The sequence below is a fragment of the Erythrolamprus reginae genome, chromosome 4 (assembly GCF_031021105.1).
Source record: "Erythrolamprus reginae isolate rEryReg1 chromosome 4, rEryReg1.hap1, whole genome shotgun sequence".
NCBI classification, from domain to species: domain Eukaryota; kingdom Metazoa; phylum Chordata; class Lepidosauria; order Squamata; family Dipsadidae; genus Erythrolamprus; species Erythrolamprus reginae.
In genome coordinates, this window is record NC_091953.1 from 7,500,589 (window position 1) to 7,520,860 (window position 20,272).

General features: G+C 41.2%; 1 protein-coding gene across 1 annotated transcript in view; it reads right to left on the reverse strand.

Annotated features, from left to right (window-relative positions):
• The window catches only part of DLG2 (discs large MAGUK scaffold protein 2), a 1,028,485-nt gene that overhangs the window by 429,274 nt on the left and 578,939 nt on the right, over positions 1-20,272 (reverse strand). The window contains exon 7 of the mRNA XM_070749573.1: positions 10,140-10,301. Within this exon, the coding sequence (XP_070605674.1) occupies positions 10,140-10,301 (162 nt within the window). The remainder of the gene's footprint in view (positions 1-10,139; positions 10,302-20,272) is intronic.

Sequence of the window (20,272 nt, forward strand, 5' to 3'; positions counted from 1 at the left end):
AAGGTTTAATAGCTAACCGAGACAAGCCAACAATGACCCTTCCTTGTCCACCTCCTGTGTGCTCCATTGTCCTCGGCTGAGGACACATGTGTGAGATGAAATCCAAAGCCATCCTCACACGTGGGACCATCCAAAAGTTATTAATATGGACTGGAATATAAACTTATCTGCCTGCAATCTGTAGTTGCATGAATCAACAGAATTGTAAGTAAAGATTGTATTTTTTCATCTTTATGAAGGGAGTGATCATTCATTGCTAACAAATGGGATTCTGAACCATGTGTTATTTCTTGCCATGCTAACTCCGCTGCAAATTAAGCCAGCTGAATTCTGCTAATACAAATAATAATAATAACAATCAAAATACCCAACACGGGCAATGTGACACGTTTGGGGGGGGGGAGAGACAAGGAATGTGAACTTTTAACTGAGTGGGAAACAGAGATTCTGGATTCCCAGAGTAGGTGCCAGGATGGCTCCGACAATGAATGGGAACTTTGAGGAGCACTTTGACTCAGACTCTGATTTAACTTGGATGCTACCTGGAACCTTGACAATTGAATGACGTTTTGGATAGACTCCAACTGAACAGAATTAAAGAGTGGGACCTTGGAGGTCTTCTAGCCCCATCCTTTGCTGAAGAAGGAGACCCTAGACATTTCAGACAAAAATGTTTGGTCCAATCTCTAGACTGATGGAGCATCCGCAACTTGAAATGTCTCCGTAGTCCTAGGTTGCTTCTCTCCTTGATAAAGTTTCCACCCATTGCTTATTCTTGTCCTTCCTTAAGTGCTTTGGAGCATAGGTTGATTTCTTCTTTTTTATGAGCCGTGGTGGCACAGTGGTTAGAATGCAGTACTGCAGGCTACTTCTTCTTGACTGCCGGCTGCATGCAATTTGGAAGTTCAAATCTCACCAGGCTCAAGGTTGAGTTCCACCTTCCAGGTTTGGTTAAATGAGGACCCAGATTGTTGGGGGTGATATGATGACTCTGTAAAGTGCTTAGAGAGGGCTGTAAAGCACTGTTAAAGCGATATATAAGCCTATGTGCTATTTGTGACAGCTCCTTAAATATTGGATGCCTACTATCGTATCAACTTTAGTCCTTCTCTTTATTAAGTTAAACACACCCATTTCCTGCAACCACTTTTCATATGTTTTAGCCTCCAGTCCTTTAACCAGCCCTAATTGACTCATAGGTTTTTTTAATGTTCCCAGGATTCCAAGATCAACAGGGTTGGAGATTATCAGCAAATGAGCTACAAATGTCTTTGGATGAACTGAAGAATTGAAATGCTGCAGAGTATAAAGCCATCACTCTTAAACAGGGCTCCTCAAACTTGGCAACTTTAAGTCTTGTGGACTTCAAGCTGGCTGGAGAATTCTGAGAGTTGAAGCCCACAAGTTTTAAAGTTGTCAAGTTTGAAGACCTTCTATTCTATTCCATTCCATTCCGCGGTGGGCTACGAGCCGGAATGCTAAATTGCACTCACCACGGCGGCTCATAAATTCTTGTGGAACCAGCGTGATTTTGCTGCTGCACCTGTTGTGAAGGTAGCAAAATCACGCATGGAGCCACAGGTAAAACCTCACTGAAACACGGGCACATTTTTGCTACCTCTACAGGTGCAGCAGCAAAATTGCGCTGGTCCTACAAGAACTTATGAGCCGCCGTGGTGAGCACAATTTAGCGGTCTGGCTTGTAACTCATTGCTGATTCCATTCCATTCTATTCTACCTCTTCTTCTTTCTACCTTTTTTTCTAAAACTTTTTCATTTCCTTCCCCCCAATATCCATAGTATACATCAGTGCATGGACAAAAAAATGGAAACACCTTGCAGCTCTTCCCTGGAATCCAGATTTGTGAAGCTCCCTTCAAACAGTTTTTGTGAAAACTGGGTTCTGTATGTGTCTATTGAGCTCTGCAGTGATTTTAGGAGCTGCGGTCTTGCGATCCGCTCTAACAATTCGCTTTAGAGTCCAATGGTCTCTCTCAGACAACTTCGACTTTTGACCAGACTTGCTTGGCTGAGGACGTTTTCCCTTCTCTTTCAAAAGCAGTCATGACTTTTGAGACATGTCCTCTTGAAATGCCAAACATTCGGGCACTTTCTGTGACACTAGCGCCTGCCATTCGAGCACCAACAATTTGGCCTCTTCGAAAGTCTGAGAGGTCTGCCATTTCTAGAAGGTTATAACCAATTTCCTTAAATTTCTGTAAAAAAAAGGGGGGGGGGGAGTTTAAAAATATATATCAAATAATAGAATTTTTTTTTAAAAGAACATTAAAATATGTCACGTTTTGATTGATTTGAACATGTTCAAACATTATGATGCCAAAAAGTCAAGTGTTTCCATTGTTTTGTCCAACCCCTGTACTTAAAACGTATCAGTAACTGTTGTGGTTGGCTCTGGCCCAGCTCCTGCCCCAGGGAATGGGGAGGTGGATGCAGGGGAAACTTCAACATGTCACAGGCCTGTGTTATTGCTGATAGAATCAGTTCAGTGTTTAGTTTCCTTGGACAAAGAAGAAGGTGGGAGTGACTTGGCAGAGGAGGGCTTGGCACACAGCCAAGGCAGTCATTCTCCCTTATCTTCTATTGATTCAGATGATGACATTTTGGACCCACGCAAGCGCAGAATTATGCATAGAAGAGACCAAGTAAGAACATATTACAGGAAATAAGGGAGGCCACCTGTGTTTGGGTGGGGCTCCAGTAATTAGGGCTGCTGCTATAAATAGCAGCATGTGGGTTTGGCCATTGTGGAAGAATATCTGATCGCAGTTTGTCAGAAATCTTGTATGCTGGACTTTGTTGTTTTTTCACGCCTTTGAAACCAAAGCAGAGCAACATGTGTGTGTGTCTCACTTCGTTGGAAGAAGAAGGGGTGTGAAGTTTCTTCACAGCTGCTGGCTAAGTACTTAATGACTGCTTAAGGGAAATTGTACAGACTACCTGGTTGTTTTGGGAAGAGTGCTCTTTGCAATACAAAAAGATGCTTAGTTTATTTTGAATTTTGGGATAAAGAACGTTGTTTTGAATTTTCAAATTTGTGTGTGTGTCTGAAATTTGTACCCTTGAATTTTCGGCAAGCTCCTATCAGAGAGCCCGGCAGAACAGTAACAAACATAATTATACATCTTTATCCAATCAGTCATGAATCATTATCCTATTTTGCACCTACTTTATGTCGTTATTTATCAGTCTGTTTTTCTTTTTCTCTTTACACTCCCCTCCCTTCCTCTATCTCCTCTCTCTATCTTCTCACTCCTTCTCTCCCCCTTTTTTACTTCCCCTTTCTCCCTCTTAACATGTCCCTGAGTGATTCCAATCCTAATTCTTCTTTCCACCTTGGTGCTGTCAATAAGGACAGGCCACTTAACTCACACAGAGTACAGTTTTGTCAGACTGACTAAACCTCTACTTTAAGGAGAAGGTAGAAAGACAGAAAGGACAGGAGAAAGGAAAACACCAACCCTATGATTACAAAAGCTCCGGGTCTCCTTTTAGCAAACTGCAATGTTTATTAGCCTGTCAACTGATTAGATCTCTTCCCTGGAGGGACAGGGCGATGATGGTGCTTTAATCAGACAGAGGATGAATGAGAGATCATTATGAACTGCAGTATTTGAATTGCAGATGAATTGAGGAGTTGGAAAAGGCTTCCCTTGAAGTGTCTGGGTGAAAGGGGGGGTAGAGGGAGGGAGGGAGATTATGCATTCGTTCCCATTGTTCATACATTTTCAGCCATCAAACCAAGCAGCGACAGAATAGAATAGAATAGAATAGAGTGGAGTGGAGTAGAGTAGAGTAGAATAGAATAGAATAGAATAGAATAGAATAGAATAGAAACATAGAAACATAGAAGTCTGACGGCAGAAAAAGACCTCATGGTCCATCTAGTCTGCCCTTATACTATTTTCTGTATTTTATCTTACAATGGATCTATGTTTATCCCAGGCATGTTTAAATTCAGTCACTGTGGATTTACCAACCCCGTCTGCTGGAAGTTTGTTCCAAGGATCTACTACTCTTTCAGTAAAATAATATTTTCTCATGTTGCTTTTGATCTTTCCCCCAACTAACTTCAGATTGTGTCCCCTTGTTCTTGTGTTCACTTTCCTATTAAAAACACTTCCCTCCTGGACCTTATTTAACCCTTTAACATATTTAAATGTTTCGATCCTGTCTCCCCTTTCCCTTCTGTCCTCCAGACTATACAGATTGAGTTCATGAAGTCTTTCCTGATACCTTTTATGCTTAAGACCTTCCACCATTCTTGTAGCCCGTCTTTGGACCCGTTCAATTTTGTCAATATCTTTTTATGGTGAGGTCTCCAGAACTGAACACAGTATTCCAACCACCTGACTGCACTGTTCACCCATTTTGAGACTGTCTGAATAGAATAGAATAGAGGAAGGGAAGAGAAGAGAAGATAGAAGAGAAGAGAAAAGGGAAGAGAAGTGAAGAGGGGGGAAAAGAAGGGAAGAGGAGGAAAGGAGAGAATTGAATAAAATAGAATTTCAGACAAATAGAATAGAATATGTAATAGAATAGAATAGAATATGAAAAGGGGCAGTCCAGTCCAGTCCATTCTAGTCCAGCCCAGTCCAGTTCAATACAGTCCAGTCTATTATCTGAATCTTCAAAGCATCTTCAAAAAAGACCACTTTTCTGTCTTCTACATGATTGGTTTAAGCCAGGCTCCTCCAACCGTGCCATAGCTAAGGTTTGTGGACTTCAACTCCCAGAATTCCTCAGGTGGAAGCACACCAGAATCTGCATCGCTGGCTGAGGAATTCTGGGAGGTGAAGTCCACAGGTCTTAACGTTGACACGGTTGGGGACCACCTGCTTAAAGTTAAACTTTGTACCTAATAACTCCCACCCTTTTGACTGCAAAAAACACATCGCCTTCTTTAAAAGCACTGCTGCAGAGACATAACGGACAAGGATCTTCTCTTGCCATGATTTCTTCCTAATTTCTCTCGGTCTCAAAACGATCCCCCCAGATTAAAAAGATTGCCAGTTCACTGCACCATCCAGTGTTCTAACACAGTATAGCAGGGATGAAGGCTTGGGGAAAGAAAAGGGTTTGTTGAAGGCTAATAAACCATATTCTTCTTTGCTTTAAATTCCTCTATTTTATTGTATTTATTTATTTGTTTTGTCAAGTACATATTGGAGGTATGTAAAGATATAATAATATTCATATACATGATACTAGTAACAAGAAAAAATAAGAAGAAACATTAGATATTGTTCTGCCTAACTGGCTCGGCAATGCGTAATAGTCCAAGGAAAATAAATCAAACACACACGTGCTCTGCTAATCAGCAAATTTGTATTAGATAAACAAAAATGGCTTACTCAAAAACAGTTTTTAGTGTCCAAAAACAGTGCAAGGCTTACTTCAGCTGCATACAAAAAACACAGGGAAAAACAAACAAAGACAACCTGGAATGAGCAACGACGTTTCAGGAGTCCTTTTGAATCTTTGGAGCAAACAGCAAGTCCCAGAGTTTTCACCTCCCACTTGTGAAGGCAGTGGAGGGTGTGTGTGTGGGAAAGGGACCAGTGTGCTGTGGTCCATAGCACACCAGTAGTGACTGGACAACAAGAAACTGTTTTGTATGAACTTTAATAACTTTAATGTTACAATCCTTGCCAGATGTCCTTGAAGGCCAACTACCCTCTGTTCTAGGCACAACTACTGATCCCACAAATTCTCCAAAGACTCAATCTTCAAACAAGTAAACCCTTTATTTCTCTTTGACAGTTCACATACACACGGAATATATTCTGATAGCAAGCAAGCAGCAGGACTGGAATTTCTCTATTGGCAGGGAGTTAATTGTTTTATGATGCAATTAACATTCCATTCTGAATAGCTGGGAGATAACAGACTATACATCTCTACTTAAGCAAAAATCTTACCGGCACAAAACAGAGTAGTATGCAAAACTGCTTCTTGCTCATTTGAACAGTCTCTCATGATTATCTATGGTTTCCTTTTCAGGAAGCTAATGAAACACACGCCATACTTTGTCAATCAGTTGTCAGAACACAGCCTTTTCTGATTTCTCCTGGAAGTGACCTATCCCATGCCCAGAGCTACTAAACTGCAGATTAATACCTCTTACCTTGGATTTCTTCTCTTCTTTTGATTTTTCTTCTATATGTTGGATCTAATCACTTGCAGTGTGATAACTCATCATTATCTGATAGGGAACCACTTTCCATAATAATGTCAGCCCCCAAGGCACTTCTGAATCACTGTAAACTTCACTCCCATCTCCCCTACCATCTGATAACCTCCCTAACCCAGGATAAACTAAGCTACTTGCCTCTTTGTCTTCAGAATCAGACATTTCCTGAGGCTGACAAGGATCACTCACAACACCCTCCAAGCCTGTTGAGGTTGAAACTCCCAGAATCTTCCAACAGCTTGGAGGTTACAATCCAAACCTACCTTGAAAGCATCAGATTTAGGAAAGGAGATCAAATGCACCAATATGCATAGGAAGGAAACAGATGTTTGTACCCGTAGCTTAATCTGAAAACAATTGCATTAAAACTCTTGTTATTTCCAAACTCAAGGACTGACAATAGGATCGAATGATACAGCACACAAGGGATGTGATGAGGGTAAACTACTCACCACAAGGAGCAATAGGATGAGCCTTAGAAATCCCACAACAAGGTTCTCCAAATGTTACTGAGCTCCACTTTGCATCATTCCCATCCCCCTGACTATGGTTGATGGAGTTGGAAATCAAACTTCATGAGAAAAGCCACAAGTCACCCATGTTTGCTAATGTTGAAAATGACAGACCAATCTCTTTATGTTGCATCACCTGCAAAGTCATGGAATGAATCATAAACCAATCCATTACCTTCCATTTAGAAACTAACAATCCACTCTCTAACAAACAATTTGGTTTCAGGAAAAAAAATATCCTGTAATCTGCACCTTCTACACTGCAAAAACATATGGACTGCACAACTCGATCAGGGTAAAACAATAGACACAATTTACATAGACTTTTGTAAATCCTTTGATCCAGTGGTACACTCCTCCTACTCCTTAAACTAAAATCTTATGGCATTTCTGGACTCCTACATGATTGGATAACTGTGTTTCTGTCAAACAGACAACAAGTGGTGAAAATAAAGAATGTTCTGTCAAATCTTGCACCTGTCAACAGTGGTGTCCCTCAAGGCAGCGTTTTAGGACCAACACTCATCATACTTTACATAAACGACCCTTGTGATCATAGAAGCAACTGTGTTCTCTTTGCTGATGATGTTAAACTATTTAACATCACCGACAATGCTGCTACGTTTAAAAAGTACTTGACCATGTATCAGAATTATTATTATTATTATTATTATTATTATTATTATTATTATTATTATTATTTATTTATTATTTATTAGATTTGTATGCCGCCCCTCTCCGCAGACTCGGGGCGGCTAACAACAGCAGTAAAACAGTACAACAAAATCCAATACTAAAAAACAGTTAAAAACCCATTATATAAAAACCAATCATACATACAAACATACCATACATAAAATTGTGAAGGCCTAGGAGGAAAGTGTATCTTAGTTACCCCATGCCTGGCGGCAGAGGTGGGTTTTAAGCAGCTTACGAAAGGCAAGGTGGGTGGGGGCAATTCTAATCTCTGGGGGGAGTTGGTTCCAGAGGGTCGGGGCCGCCACAGAGAAGGCTCTTCCTCTGGGTCCCACCAAGCGACATTGTTTGGTTGACGGGACCTGGAGAAGACCCACTCTCAGAATGGTTAGACAACTGGCAACTTCAAATCTCAATCAACAAATGCTCTGTTTTACACATTGGAAAAAAACCCAGAACACAAAATATAAGCTTGGAGGACACAACCTTGTAGATGACCCTCACCCTGTCAACGACCTTGGAGTACTCATATCTAATGACCTAAGTGCCAAAGCCCACTGTAGTAACATTGCCAAAAAGACACTAAGAATTGTTAATCTAATCTTGTGTAGCTTCTTCTCTAGCAATATTACATTGCTAACCAGAGCATACAAAAATTCACTAGACCAATTCTCGAATACAGTTCACCTGTCTGGAACCCGCACTGCATATCAGACATTAATACAATCAAGAGAGTCCAGAAATATTTGTACACAAGAAGAGTCCTCCACTCCTCCGCTCGCAACAAAATACCTTATTCCACCACCAGACTTGAAATTTTGGGCTTAGACAATTTAGAACGACGTCGTCTTCGATCTGAGAGATGCGTCTGAGAGATTCTGGGAATTGAAGTCCTAAAGTTGCCAAGATTGGATACCCCTGCTCTATATGTTTTGGGTCTGGATTGCTTAGAGACTTTTTCTAACTTCCACCACAAAACAAGGTGCAAAGGGACTTCTGAATGAGTAATTTCTGCAGCAGTTCCCCTGTCCAAAGAATGCATGAACCCCACCCTTATTTCTTTCTACAAGCTGACGAAAATGTGGTTTGGGGAGGAACGACTTAACACGATGCCAGGTTTAGTTTTGCATTTGAAACCTCATTTAATTTCGATTTGTATCTCGTTCTTCAGTTTTTGTACAAAGACACCAAAGAGTCTGACTATTTTCAGCTGGTAAGATAATTTTTATGTAAGATTGCCATGAATGTGGCTTAGAATCTGGGAAACATATTCTCTTCTGGACAATATCCATTCACGTCATTATGTCATTTCTCTGCCAAACAACACTTCAATAGAGAACAGGAACAAAACCTGTTGCAGATAAAAGATTCGTCAGAGCTTCACCACACTCAAAACAGTTACAATTTGTACAAGTAGTCCTCGACTTACAACCACAATTGAACTCAAAATTTCTGTTGCTAAGTGATTTTTTTGGCTTGTTTTACGACTGTTCTTGCCATTATATGAATCACTGATGTTATTAACTTAGTAACAGGGTTGTTATGTGAATCTATGAGCCGTGGTGGCGCAGTGGTTATAGCGCGATACTGCAGGCCACTTCTGCCAACTGCCTGCAATTTGGCAGTTCGAATCTCACCAGGCTCAAGGTTGACTCAGCCTTCTATTCTTCCAAGGTGGGTAAAATGAGGAGCCAGATTGTTGGGGGGCAATATACAATAAGTCTATGTGCTATTGCTAATGCTTCCCCGTTGACTTTCCTTGTCAAGTCACAAGAGGATCACAGCAACAGTCATAAACCCATGCCAGTTGCTGTTGTGGTTAGCTCTGGCCCAGCTCCTGCCCTAAGGACTGTGGATGTGGGGGAGACATCCACATGCTGCAGGCCTGTTTTGCCCCCGGTGGAATCTGTTGATGAAGGCTCCTCTGACCAAGAAGACATGAGTGACAGGGAGGAGGAGAGTGGGGCAGACAGCTCAGAAGGAGATCAATTATCTCGCTCCTCCTTGGATTCAGAACAAGAGTTAATGATACAGCCACGCATGCAGAGAGCGATGCATAGGCAGCACCAACTGAGAGATTATTATCAAAGAAAATGAGGCCACCTGTGGTTGGGTGGGGCTGTGGTCATTAGTGAGGCTGCTATAAATAGCAGCCTGTGGGTTTGGCCATTGTGGAGGGTTATCTGATCGTTGTGTTTCATGCCTGCTTTGCTGACTCTGATCTTTGTGTGCTGATTTTTCCCCGCTTTGAAGCTAAACCAGAGCAAAGTGTGTTTCGCTTTGTGAAAGAAGAAGGATTGTGAATTGCCTCACAGCTGCAGTCTAAGTATCACAAAACTGAATAAGGGACTTGTACAAATTACCAATTTGTTTGGAGACAAGTGCTCTTTGCTATACAAAAAGAGGGCTTCGTTTATTTGCATTTTTCGGTATAAAGAACATTGTTTGGAATTTTCAAACGTGTGTGTGTCTGAAATTGTATCTGTGCATTTTTGGGAGGATTCTACCAGAGAGCTCGACAGAACAGTTGCCAAGTGTCTGAATTTCATCAGTATGAAAAGTGAATTTTTTTCCCAGCGTCGTAACATCGAATGGTCACTCAACGGACGGTTGTAAGTTGAGGTCTACCAGAGCATCGTTCTCAACAGACAAGACATACCTCTATCCTTTGTGGTTTTCATCTATCTCAGACATTACGGTCATGAAGGAGCTTTACTGACCTTCAGAGGCGAGATGTGGGACTGCAGGACATATCCGTGGACATTTTCTATCTGCGATAAGTTCTTTTCAGAAATGTGGACTAGTTCTGGACCTCTCACTTCATGGGTTAAACGAGGCAAACTATGGTCATGTGGAGCATCTTCATCTTGATAATGATACTTCTGAAAGATAGAAGGGGGGGGCAGAAACATGAAGGAACTGGGAAAAGGAAAAGCTGAATTTTATTTATTTATTTATTAGTTCAATTCATATGCCACTCAACTCCCTAAGAACTGTAAGCCTTAGATCACACTTGTACCCAATTAATTGAGTATCTCTCCATATGGTTAATCATGACTTGCCACCTTTCTCCTGGGTTGTTTTTTTTTTTAAATTTAAACCTGCATTTAATAATAATAATAATAATAATAATAATAATAATAATAATAATAATAATAATCGAATTCTGAAGCATAACACACCAGACATTGTGATCATGGAGAAAAAGAAAGTATGGATCATCAACATCATAATCCCAGGGGACAGCAGAATTGAGGAGAAGCAGCTAGAGAAATTAGTGAAATATGAAGATCTAAAAATCGAGCTGCAACGACTCTGGCATAAGCCCGTGAAAGTGGTCCCAGTGGTACTTGGCACGCTGGGCACAGTACCAAAGGATCTCAGCGGACATTTGAAAGCCATTGGAATTGACAAAATCTCCATCTGTCAATTGCAAAAGGCCACTTTACTGGGATCGGCAAACATAATTCGCCACTACATCACTCAGTCCTAGGTGCTTGGGAAGTGCCCGACTGGTGATAAAATACGAAATCCAGCATAGCGATCTCGTTTGCTGTGTTGTACTGACATAATAATAATAATAATAATAATAATAATAATAATAATAATAATAATTTATTAGATTTGTATGCCGCTCCTCTCCGAAGAATCAGGGTGGCTCACAACAATGATAAAAAACAATATTATAGTGGCACAAATCTAATATTAAAAGAAATAACTAAAACCCTATCATATTGAAACCAGACAACACATACATACCAAACATAAATTATAAGAGTGGGAGCAGTTCTAATCTCCGGGGGGGAGTTGATTCCAGAGGGCCGGGGCCACCACAGAGAAGGCTCTTCCCCTGGGGCCCGCCAGACAACATTGTTTAGTCGACGGGACCCGGAGAAGGCCAACTCTGTGGGACCTTTTCGGTCGCTGGGATTCGTGTGGCAGCAGGCGGTTCCGGAAGTACTCTGGTCCAATGCCATGTAGGGCTTTAAAGGTCATAACCAACACTTTGAATTGTGACCGGAAACTGATGGGCAGCCAATGCAGGCCACGGAGTGTTGTAAGATGGCTACATGTTAAAAATCTATTTTCTTTTCTCTTCCTCCCTTCTTTTTAATTATTAACACACCTACAAAAAGATATTGACAAAATTGAACGGGTCCAAAGACGGGCTACAAGAATGGTGGAAGGTCTTAAGCATAAAACGTATCAGGAAAGACTTAATGAACTCAATCTGTATAGTCTGGAGGACAGAAGAAAAAGGGGGGACATGATCGAAACATTTAAATATGTTAAAGGGTTAAATAAGGTTCAGGAGGGGTGTTTTTAATAGGAAAGTGAACACAAGAACAAGGGGACACAATCTGAAGTTAGTTGGGGGAAAGATCAAAGGCAACATGAGAAAATATTATTTTACTGAAAGAGTAGTAGATCCTTGGAACAAACTTCCAGCAGACGTGGTTGGTCAATCCACAGTAACTGAATTTAAACATGCCTGGGATAAACATAGATCCATTGTAAGATAAAATACAGGAAATAGTATAAGGGCAGACTAGATGGACTATGAGGTCTTTTTCTGCCGTCAATCTTCTATGTTTCTATGTTTCTATAATAACTGAGATTGATGTAAGATCCATCCCTTCCTATTGCGTGTTTCTACCTATGTGCTATATTATTGAAAACTTTTGAGAATGTATACCAAAAATGGGCAATGATCTGTAAATAGATATATTTATTTATGTAATAAAAACAAAAATAAAACATTTAAATAAAAATAAGATAAGAATTATTTTTTTTAAAGGACTCTGGGTGGCTCACAACAAAGAGAGCAACATAAAAAGAGCAATTTAAAAAGATAATTTAAACCCATATTTGTTCTGCTTGCGGTATCCGGTAATTTTCCAAGGCTCAGAACCTCACTTCTTTGAAATAAAACTCTCTTCATTTTTTCACACAAGCATGATATATGTATAGATTGCAAAGCAAAGTCCAGTAGTAAGAAATAACACAGTTCTATCTTGGCTTCGGCTCACCGGCAGCTTGTTACAAACGCACAGATGCAGTTTCTGAACATCTCGGGAAGACAAAGCCCTTGATTTTAGCATTTCTGTTCAGGAACGACAAAAAGTCTCGGCCATTCCTTGTAACAACATTGTGATTCCACACCACCTATTTCCCAGCCACCCTTCTTTAAGTAGCCTGGAAGTGACTTCACATACCAAAGAGCTATGGCAGGATTAATCCTTTTACTCTGTATTTCGTCTTGCCTTTTTGCCATCCTTCTATAGCATGGGTCAATCCAAGAATCATCTCCAAACGAATCTTCCTAACTATATGGCAGAGACCAATCTCCCATTGTAACATTAGCCCCTTCTATCTCTCCCTAATCACTGTCTGCCCCACTCTCGCCCTCAGCTTCCTCTGACAACCACCCTGGCCCAAGATATCCATCTTTCTTTCTCTCTCTCTCCCTCCCTCCCTTTTCCTTTGTTCCTTCGTTCCTTCGTTCCTTCGTTCCTTCGTTCCTTCGTTCCTTCGTTCCTTCGTTCCTTCGTTCCTTCGTTCCTTCGTTCCTTCGTTCCTTCCTCTCTCCCTCTCTAGCTTATGAACTTATGAACATCTTTCTGCTGTGGCAAGGGGGGCGTTCGCCCAGGTTTGCCTGGTGCACCAGTTGCGACCCTATTTGGACCGGGAGTCACTGCTCACGGTCACTCATGCCCGCATCACCTCGAGGCTCAACTACTGTAATGCTCTCTACATGTGGCTACCTTTGAAAAGTGTCCGGAAACTTCAGATCGTGCAGAATGCAGCTGCGAGAGCAATCATGGGCTTTTCCAAATATGACCATGTTACACCAACACTCCGCAGTCTGCATTGGTTGCCGATCAGTTTCCGGTCACAATTCAAAGTGTTGGTTATGACCTATAAAGCCCTTCATGGCACCGGATCAGATTATCTCAGGGACCGCCTTCTGCTGCACAAATCCCAGTGACCAGTTAGGTCCCACAGAGTGGGTCTTCTCCGGGGCCCGTCAACTAAACAATGCTGCTTGGCGGGGCCCAGGGAAGAGGCCCCAGCCCTCTGGAACCAACTCCCCCCAGAGATTAGAATTGCCCCCACCCTCCTTTCCTTTCGTAAGCTACTTAAAACCCACCTCTGTCGCCAGGCATGGGGGAATTAAGATCCCTTTCCCCCTAGGCCTTTACAATTGTACGCATGGTATGTTTGTATGTATGTTTGTTTTTTTATATTAAGGGGTTTTTAATTCACTTTTAGTATTGGATTATTATTGTACACTGTTTATGATTGCTGTCAGCCGCCACAAGTTTTCGGAGAGGGGTGGCATATAAATCCAATAAATAATAATAATAATAATAAATAATAATAATATTTGGGTTTTCTTAAAAACATTCCATCAAGTTTTCCTGAATTTTTTTGTCTCTCCATACTTCAGAACACCCAATATTTACCTTAAAATTAATCTGTGAATCCAGTCTACGTCTTTCTCTCCCTTTTTAATAAAAAATATGATTCCCTCTTAGGTCAAAACAAGCACAAGTCATATTAAAAGATTACAGAAAGAGCAGGCTGTCCATTTAATATAGCTGGAGGGTTAGGCTTATGAAACGGAAAATATATATTCACAGAAGATGTAGGCATTCACGGAACTTGAAACGGTGGAAAATATTTGAGGCTTGGGTGGCAGATGTTGGCAGTCGTTTCTTCTCCAAACTGTTTAGTGTCCAAAGGTTTTGTCATTTTCAGCAGTTTGGCTTGAAGGCCCTTGTTTCAATTTTCTTCTGCTTTATTTGTCTGTCTGTCTGTCTGTGTGTCTGTCTGTCTGTCTGTCTGTCTGTCTGTCTGTCTGTCTGTCTATCTATCTATCTATCTATCTATCTATTGATCTATCGATCTATCGATCTATCGAACTATCGAACTATCTCTCTATCTATCTATCTATCTATCTATCTATCTATCTATCTATCTATCTATCTATCTATCTATCTATCGATCTATTTATTGGATTTGTATGCCGTCCCTCTCCGAAGACTCGGGGCGGCTAACAGCAACAATAAAACAGTGTACAATAGTAATCTAATACTAAAAACGATTAAAAACCCATTAATATAAAAATCAAACATACGTACATACCATGCATAGAATTGTAAAGGCCTAGGGGGAAAGAGGATCACAATTCCCCCATGCCTGACGGCAGAGGTGGGTTTTAAGTAGCTTACGAAAGGCAAGGAGGGTGGGGGCAATTCTAATCTCTGGGGGGAGTTGGTTCCAGAGGGCTGGGGCCGCCACAGAGAAGGCTCTTCCCCTGGGTCCCGCCAAGTGACATTGTTTAGTTGACGGGACCCGGAGAAGAGCCACTCTGTGGGACCTAACTGGTCGCTGGGATTTGTGCAGCAGAAGGCAGTCCCTGAGATAATCTGGTCTAGTGCCATGAAGGGCTTTATAGGTCATAACCAACACTTTGAATTGTGACCAGAAACTGATCGGCAACCAATGCAGACTGCGGAGTTTTGATGTAACATGGGCATATTTGGGAAAGCCCATGATTGCTCTTGCAGCTGCATTCTGCACAATCTGAAGTTTCCGAACACTTTTCAAATGTAGCCCCATGTAGAGAACGTTACAGTAGTCGAACCTCGAGGTGATGAGGGCATGAGTGACTGTGAGCAGTGACTCCTGGTCCAAATAGGGCCACAACTGGTGCACCAGGCGAACCTGGGCAAACGCCCCCCTCGCCACAGCTGAAATATGTTTCTCTAATGAGAGCTGTGGATCGAGGAGGACGCCCAAGTTGCAGATCCTCTCTGAGGGGGTCAATGATTTTCCCCCCATAGAAACATAGAAGACTGACAGCAGAAAAAGACCTCATGGTCCATCTAGTCTGCCCTTATACTATTTCCTGTATTTTATCTTAGGATGGATATATGTTTATCCCAGGCATGTTTAAATTCAGTTACTGTGGATTGACCAACCACGTCTGCTGGAAGTTTGTGCCAAGTATCTACTACTCTTTCAGTGAAATAATATTTCCTCACGTTGCTTTTGATCTTTCCCCCAACTAACTTCAGATTGTGTCCCCTTGTTCTTGTGTTCACTTTCCTATTAAAAACACTTCCCTCCTGAACCTTATTTAACCCTTTAACATATTTAAATGTTTCGATCATGTCCCCCCTTTTCCTTCTGTCCTCCAGACTATACAGATTGAGTTCATGAAGTCTTTCCTGATACGTTTTATGCTTAAGACCTTCCACCATTCTTGTAGCCCGTCTTTGGACCCGTTCAATTTTGTCAATATCTTTTTGTAGGTGAGGTCTCCAGAACTGAACACAGTATTCCAAATGTGGTCTCACCAGCGCTCTATATAAGGGGATCACAATCTCCCTCTTCCTGCTTGTTATGCCTCTAGCTATGCAGCCAAGCATCCTACTTGCTTTTCCTACCGCCCGACCACACTGCTCACTCATTTTGAGACTGTCAGAAATCACTACCCCTAAATCCTTCTCTTCTGAAGTTTTTGCTAACACAGAACTGCCAATGCAATACTCCGATTGAGGATTCCTTTTCCCCAGGTTAATGGATGGACAGAAGGGATTGTCCTTGGGAGGCAAGACCCACAGCCACTCTGTATAGCTTGCGTGCCGGCAGATACGGCTCCGTGTGCCACCAATGGCACCCGTGCCATAGGTTTGCCATCACTACTCTAGTAATATAAACTTTTCCTCTCTAAGCTCCAACATATCCTATTAGTAAGAACAGAAGGAAAATCACCAAGGACAAAATACATTTTGGTTATATAATATAATATTACATAAAACGACTGTGCCATTGCTCTCATTCCACTTCTTATTTCTAACAAGAATAATATTCCATTTCTCACACTCTTGTACGCACGTAAACCTGTGCACGCACGCCCATACACACGCCACTGCTCGCAGGCTTCACAAAAGAACAGGTGGAGAATAAACGATAATTACAAATCAAAGCTACTACTAACAGGGCATCGTGTGCTGCCAACCAAAACAGATATTTGAAAGCCTCTATAATTAACTCTAATAGTGCAGCACAGATTGTTCTACTGTGACCACTTCACGGAATTGTGGCCGCTCTCGAAACAAAACTTCCTCGCCGGGAGAAAGAAAAAAGCCAAACGAGAAGCCAAACAAAACTCAACTCCGCTTTGTAGAAAATCGTTAAACAGAAACCACCATGTTGCAACCTGGTGGTCTCCCGCTTTGGAGCTGATTATTATTGTCGTTATTACTCACGGAGGCATCTGCGTTTGTAAAAAGATAGGAAGGAAGATCAAGCTGATCTGAACATTGCTTCCTTTTAAAGTTTAGTTTTAAAATTTCTGTTTAAAAGATCTGTTTGTAATTGCTGACTTACAGTTTCCTCTGGAATTGGAGATTAAGTGATGATAAGATTTAAGCATTCAGCGATCATTCTATGCAAAATTTCTTTTGAGTGGTTCAACCCATAAAACTCAGTCTGAATTACAAATTAATACCTATAAATGATAATAGACACATACAAACACACACAAACAAACACAAAGAGAGAGAGAGAGACAGAGAGACAGAGACAGAGACAGAGAGATATGATAGATACAATCAGTCAATCGATAGACAATAATATTAATGATGATGAGATAGACGATAGATCAAAAGATAGATAGATGGATGGATGGATGGATGGATGGATGGATGGATGGATGGATGGATAGATAGATAGATAGATAGATAGATAGATAGATAGATAGATAGATAGATAGATAGATAGTAGATAGACAGATATAGACAAATAGACTTTGGAGAGGGGCGGCATACAAATCTAATAAATAATAATAATAATAATAATAATAATAATAATAATAATAAAATAGGTATATATAGAGTGAGACAAACAGACAGAGATAGAAAGAGAGAGACAGAGGTTAGATAGGTAGGTAGGCAGGCAGATCGATCTGGTAATCAATCAATTGATAATAATAATGATGGTGAAATAGATGATATATATATAGAGAGAATGATAGACATAGATTATAGACACACATATTTACAGAGATACACAAGTATATACACACAGGTACACACATACCTACACACATAGAGATGATAAATGAGAGACATCTAGATCTATGGATCTATTGATCTATATATATCTCAGTATATCTTAGATATGGCTATATTCTGAGCAACTACATTTAACCAGCTACAAATCATTTTGAGAAGAGCTGTCTTTATCTTCTAGTTCCATTAACATTCTACAAAACCCGCCAAGCAACAATCCGAAATGAGATTTGCCCAACCTTGCGCCTAAAACCCGGCTCACGGTGTACAGATGTCTATCGCAACACTATTCTGCATTGTCTTGGTGTCATTTCATGTTGAGAACACAAGGTGGCAGAAGTACCATTGTATTGAAGGTTGATTATACTTTGGCTGATTTTAAGAAGGAAGGAAGGGGGGTGGGTTGGAAAGCATCATGGGATAAAGGGAAATTTAAAAAAATGTTTGCACTTAAAAAAAAAAAGCTAAATAGATATATTCACGAGAATGACCGAGAGATACAGAAGAAGATGAAGAGAAAAATTCATTTTGTTTAGATAGACTTCTTTTTCTTGTTGGAAACCGTCTGAGAAGGTCTCAGAGGGCAATCACGTGATCCTGGGCTGCTGCTACTACTACTATCACCACTATCAATACTATTACTACTACTACTTGTTGTGGTTAGCTCTGGCCCAGCTCCTGCCCCAAGGACTGTGGATGTGGGGGAGACATCCACATGCTGCAGGCCTGTTTTGCCCCGGTGGAATCTGCTGATGAAGGCTCCTCTGACCAAGAAGACATGAGTGACAGAGAGGAGGAGAGTGTGGCAGACAGCTCAGAAGGAGATCAATTATCTAGCTCCTCCTTGGATTCAGAACAAGAGTTAATGATACAGCCACACATGCAGAGAGCGATGCATAGGCAGCAACAACTGAGAGATTATTATCAAAGAAAATGAGGCCACCTGTGGTTGTGTGAGGCTGTGGTCATTAGTGAGGCTGCTATAAAGAGCAGCCTGTGGGTTTGGCCATTGTGGAGGATTATCTGATTGTTGTGTTTCGTGCCTGCCTTGCTGACTTCGACCTTTGTGTGCTGATTTTCCCCCGCTTTGAAACTAAACCAGAGCAAAGTGTGTTTCACTTTGTGAAAGAAGAAGGACTGTGAATTACCTCACACTGCAAGCTACTCTCCTTGCCTTTCGTAAGCTCCTTAAGACCCACCTGTGTCGTCAGGCATGGGGGAACTGAGTCATCTCCCCTGGGCATATACAATTTATGAATGGTATGTTTGTATGTATGTGTGTTTAGAAAATGGGGTTTTTTAAAATGTTTTTAGCAGTAATTTAGATTTGTCGTAAATTGTTTTTCACTTTGTTGTGAGCCGCCCCGAGTCTACGGAGAGGGGCGGCATACAAATCTAAATAAATGAAATGAAATGAAATGAAGCTAAGTATCACAGAACTGATAAGGGACTTGTACCAATTACTAGGTTGTTTGGAGACGAGTGCTCTTTGCTATACAAAAATCGGTATAAAGAACATTGGTTTGAATTTTCAAACCTGTGTGTGTCTGAAATTTGTATCTGTGAATTTTCGGGAGGATTCTACCAGAGAGCTCGACAGAACAACAACTACTACTACTACTATTGTCAAATTTCCAGGTAGCATCCAAGCTAAATCAGAGTCCAAGTCCAAGTATTCCTCAAAGTTTCAATTTATTGCCGGAGCCATCCTGGCACCTACACTGGGAAACTTCAATCTGAGTTTCCCACCCGGTTGAAAGTTTGCACACCCACAAACTTGTCACATCGTCCGCTCAGATTGTGCCAGCGTGGCCAGTCCTCCTCCCGCTTCCGGCCAGGTGGGTGGGCATAGGATGACCTTGAACCATTCTAAAGATTGCTTTGTGGCCGCATCTGGTCACTCATGAAAATCACCCCTCCCAAGTCCCTATCAACATCAGGTCTTCTATAGATAGTGTGGCAAGCTGTTAATTTATCACCAACGTCTGCACTGGCTTGACAATTACTACTACTACTACTACTACTACTACTACTACTACTACTACTACTACTTCCGTGTTGGAAGCACTGAAGTGCTTCTATGATGAAAGGATCTGCTGGAGATATCACTGTTGCCTGGACAATAACAATAACAATAACAATAACAGAACAATAACAATAACAATAACAATAACAATAACAACAACAACAACAACAACAACAGAGTTGGAACCCCCTGCTTAGGCAAGAAACCCTACACTTCTTCAGACAGATGGTTATCCAACATCTGCTTAAAACTTCCAGTGTTGGAGCATTCACAACTTCTGGAGGCAAGTTGTTCCACTGGTCAACCATTCTGACTGTCAGGAAATTTCTCCTTAGTTCCAAGTTGCTCATCTCCTTGTTTAGTTTCTACCCATTGCTTCTTGTTCTACCCTCAGGTGCTTTGGAGAATAGCTTGACTCCTTCTTCTTTGTGGCAACCCCTGAGATATTGGAAGACTGCTATCATGTCTCCCCTGGTCCTTCTTTTCATTAAACTAGCCATGCCCAGTTCCTGCAACTGTTCTTCATATGTTTTAGCCTCCAGTCCCCTAATCCTCTTTGTTGCTCTTCTCTGCACTCTTTCTAGAGTCTCCACATCCTTTTTCCATTGTGGCGGCCAAAACTGAATGTAGTATTCCACGTGTGGCCTTACCAAGGCCTTATAAAGTGGTATTAACACTTTATAACTTTATAACATTCCGAGTCTGCGGAGAGGGGTGGCATACAAATCTAATAAATTGTTAT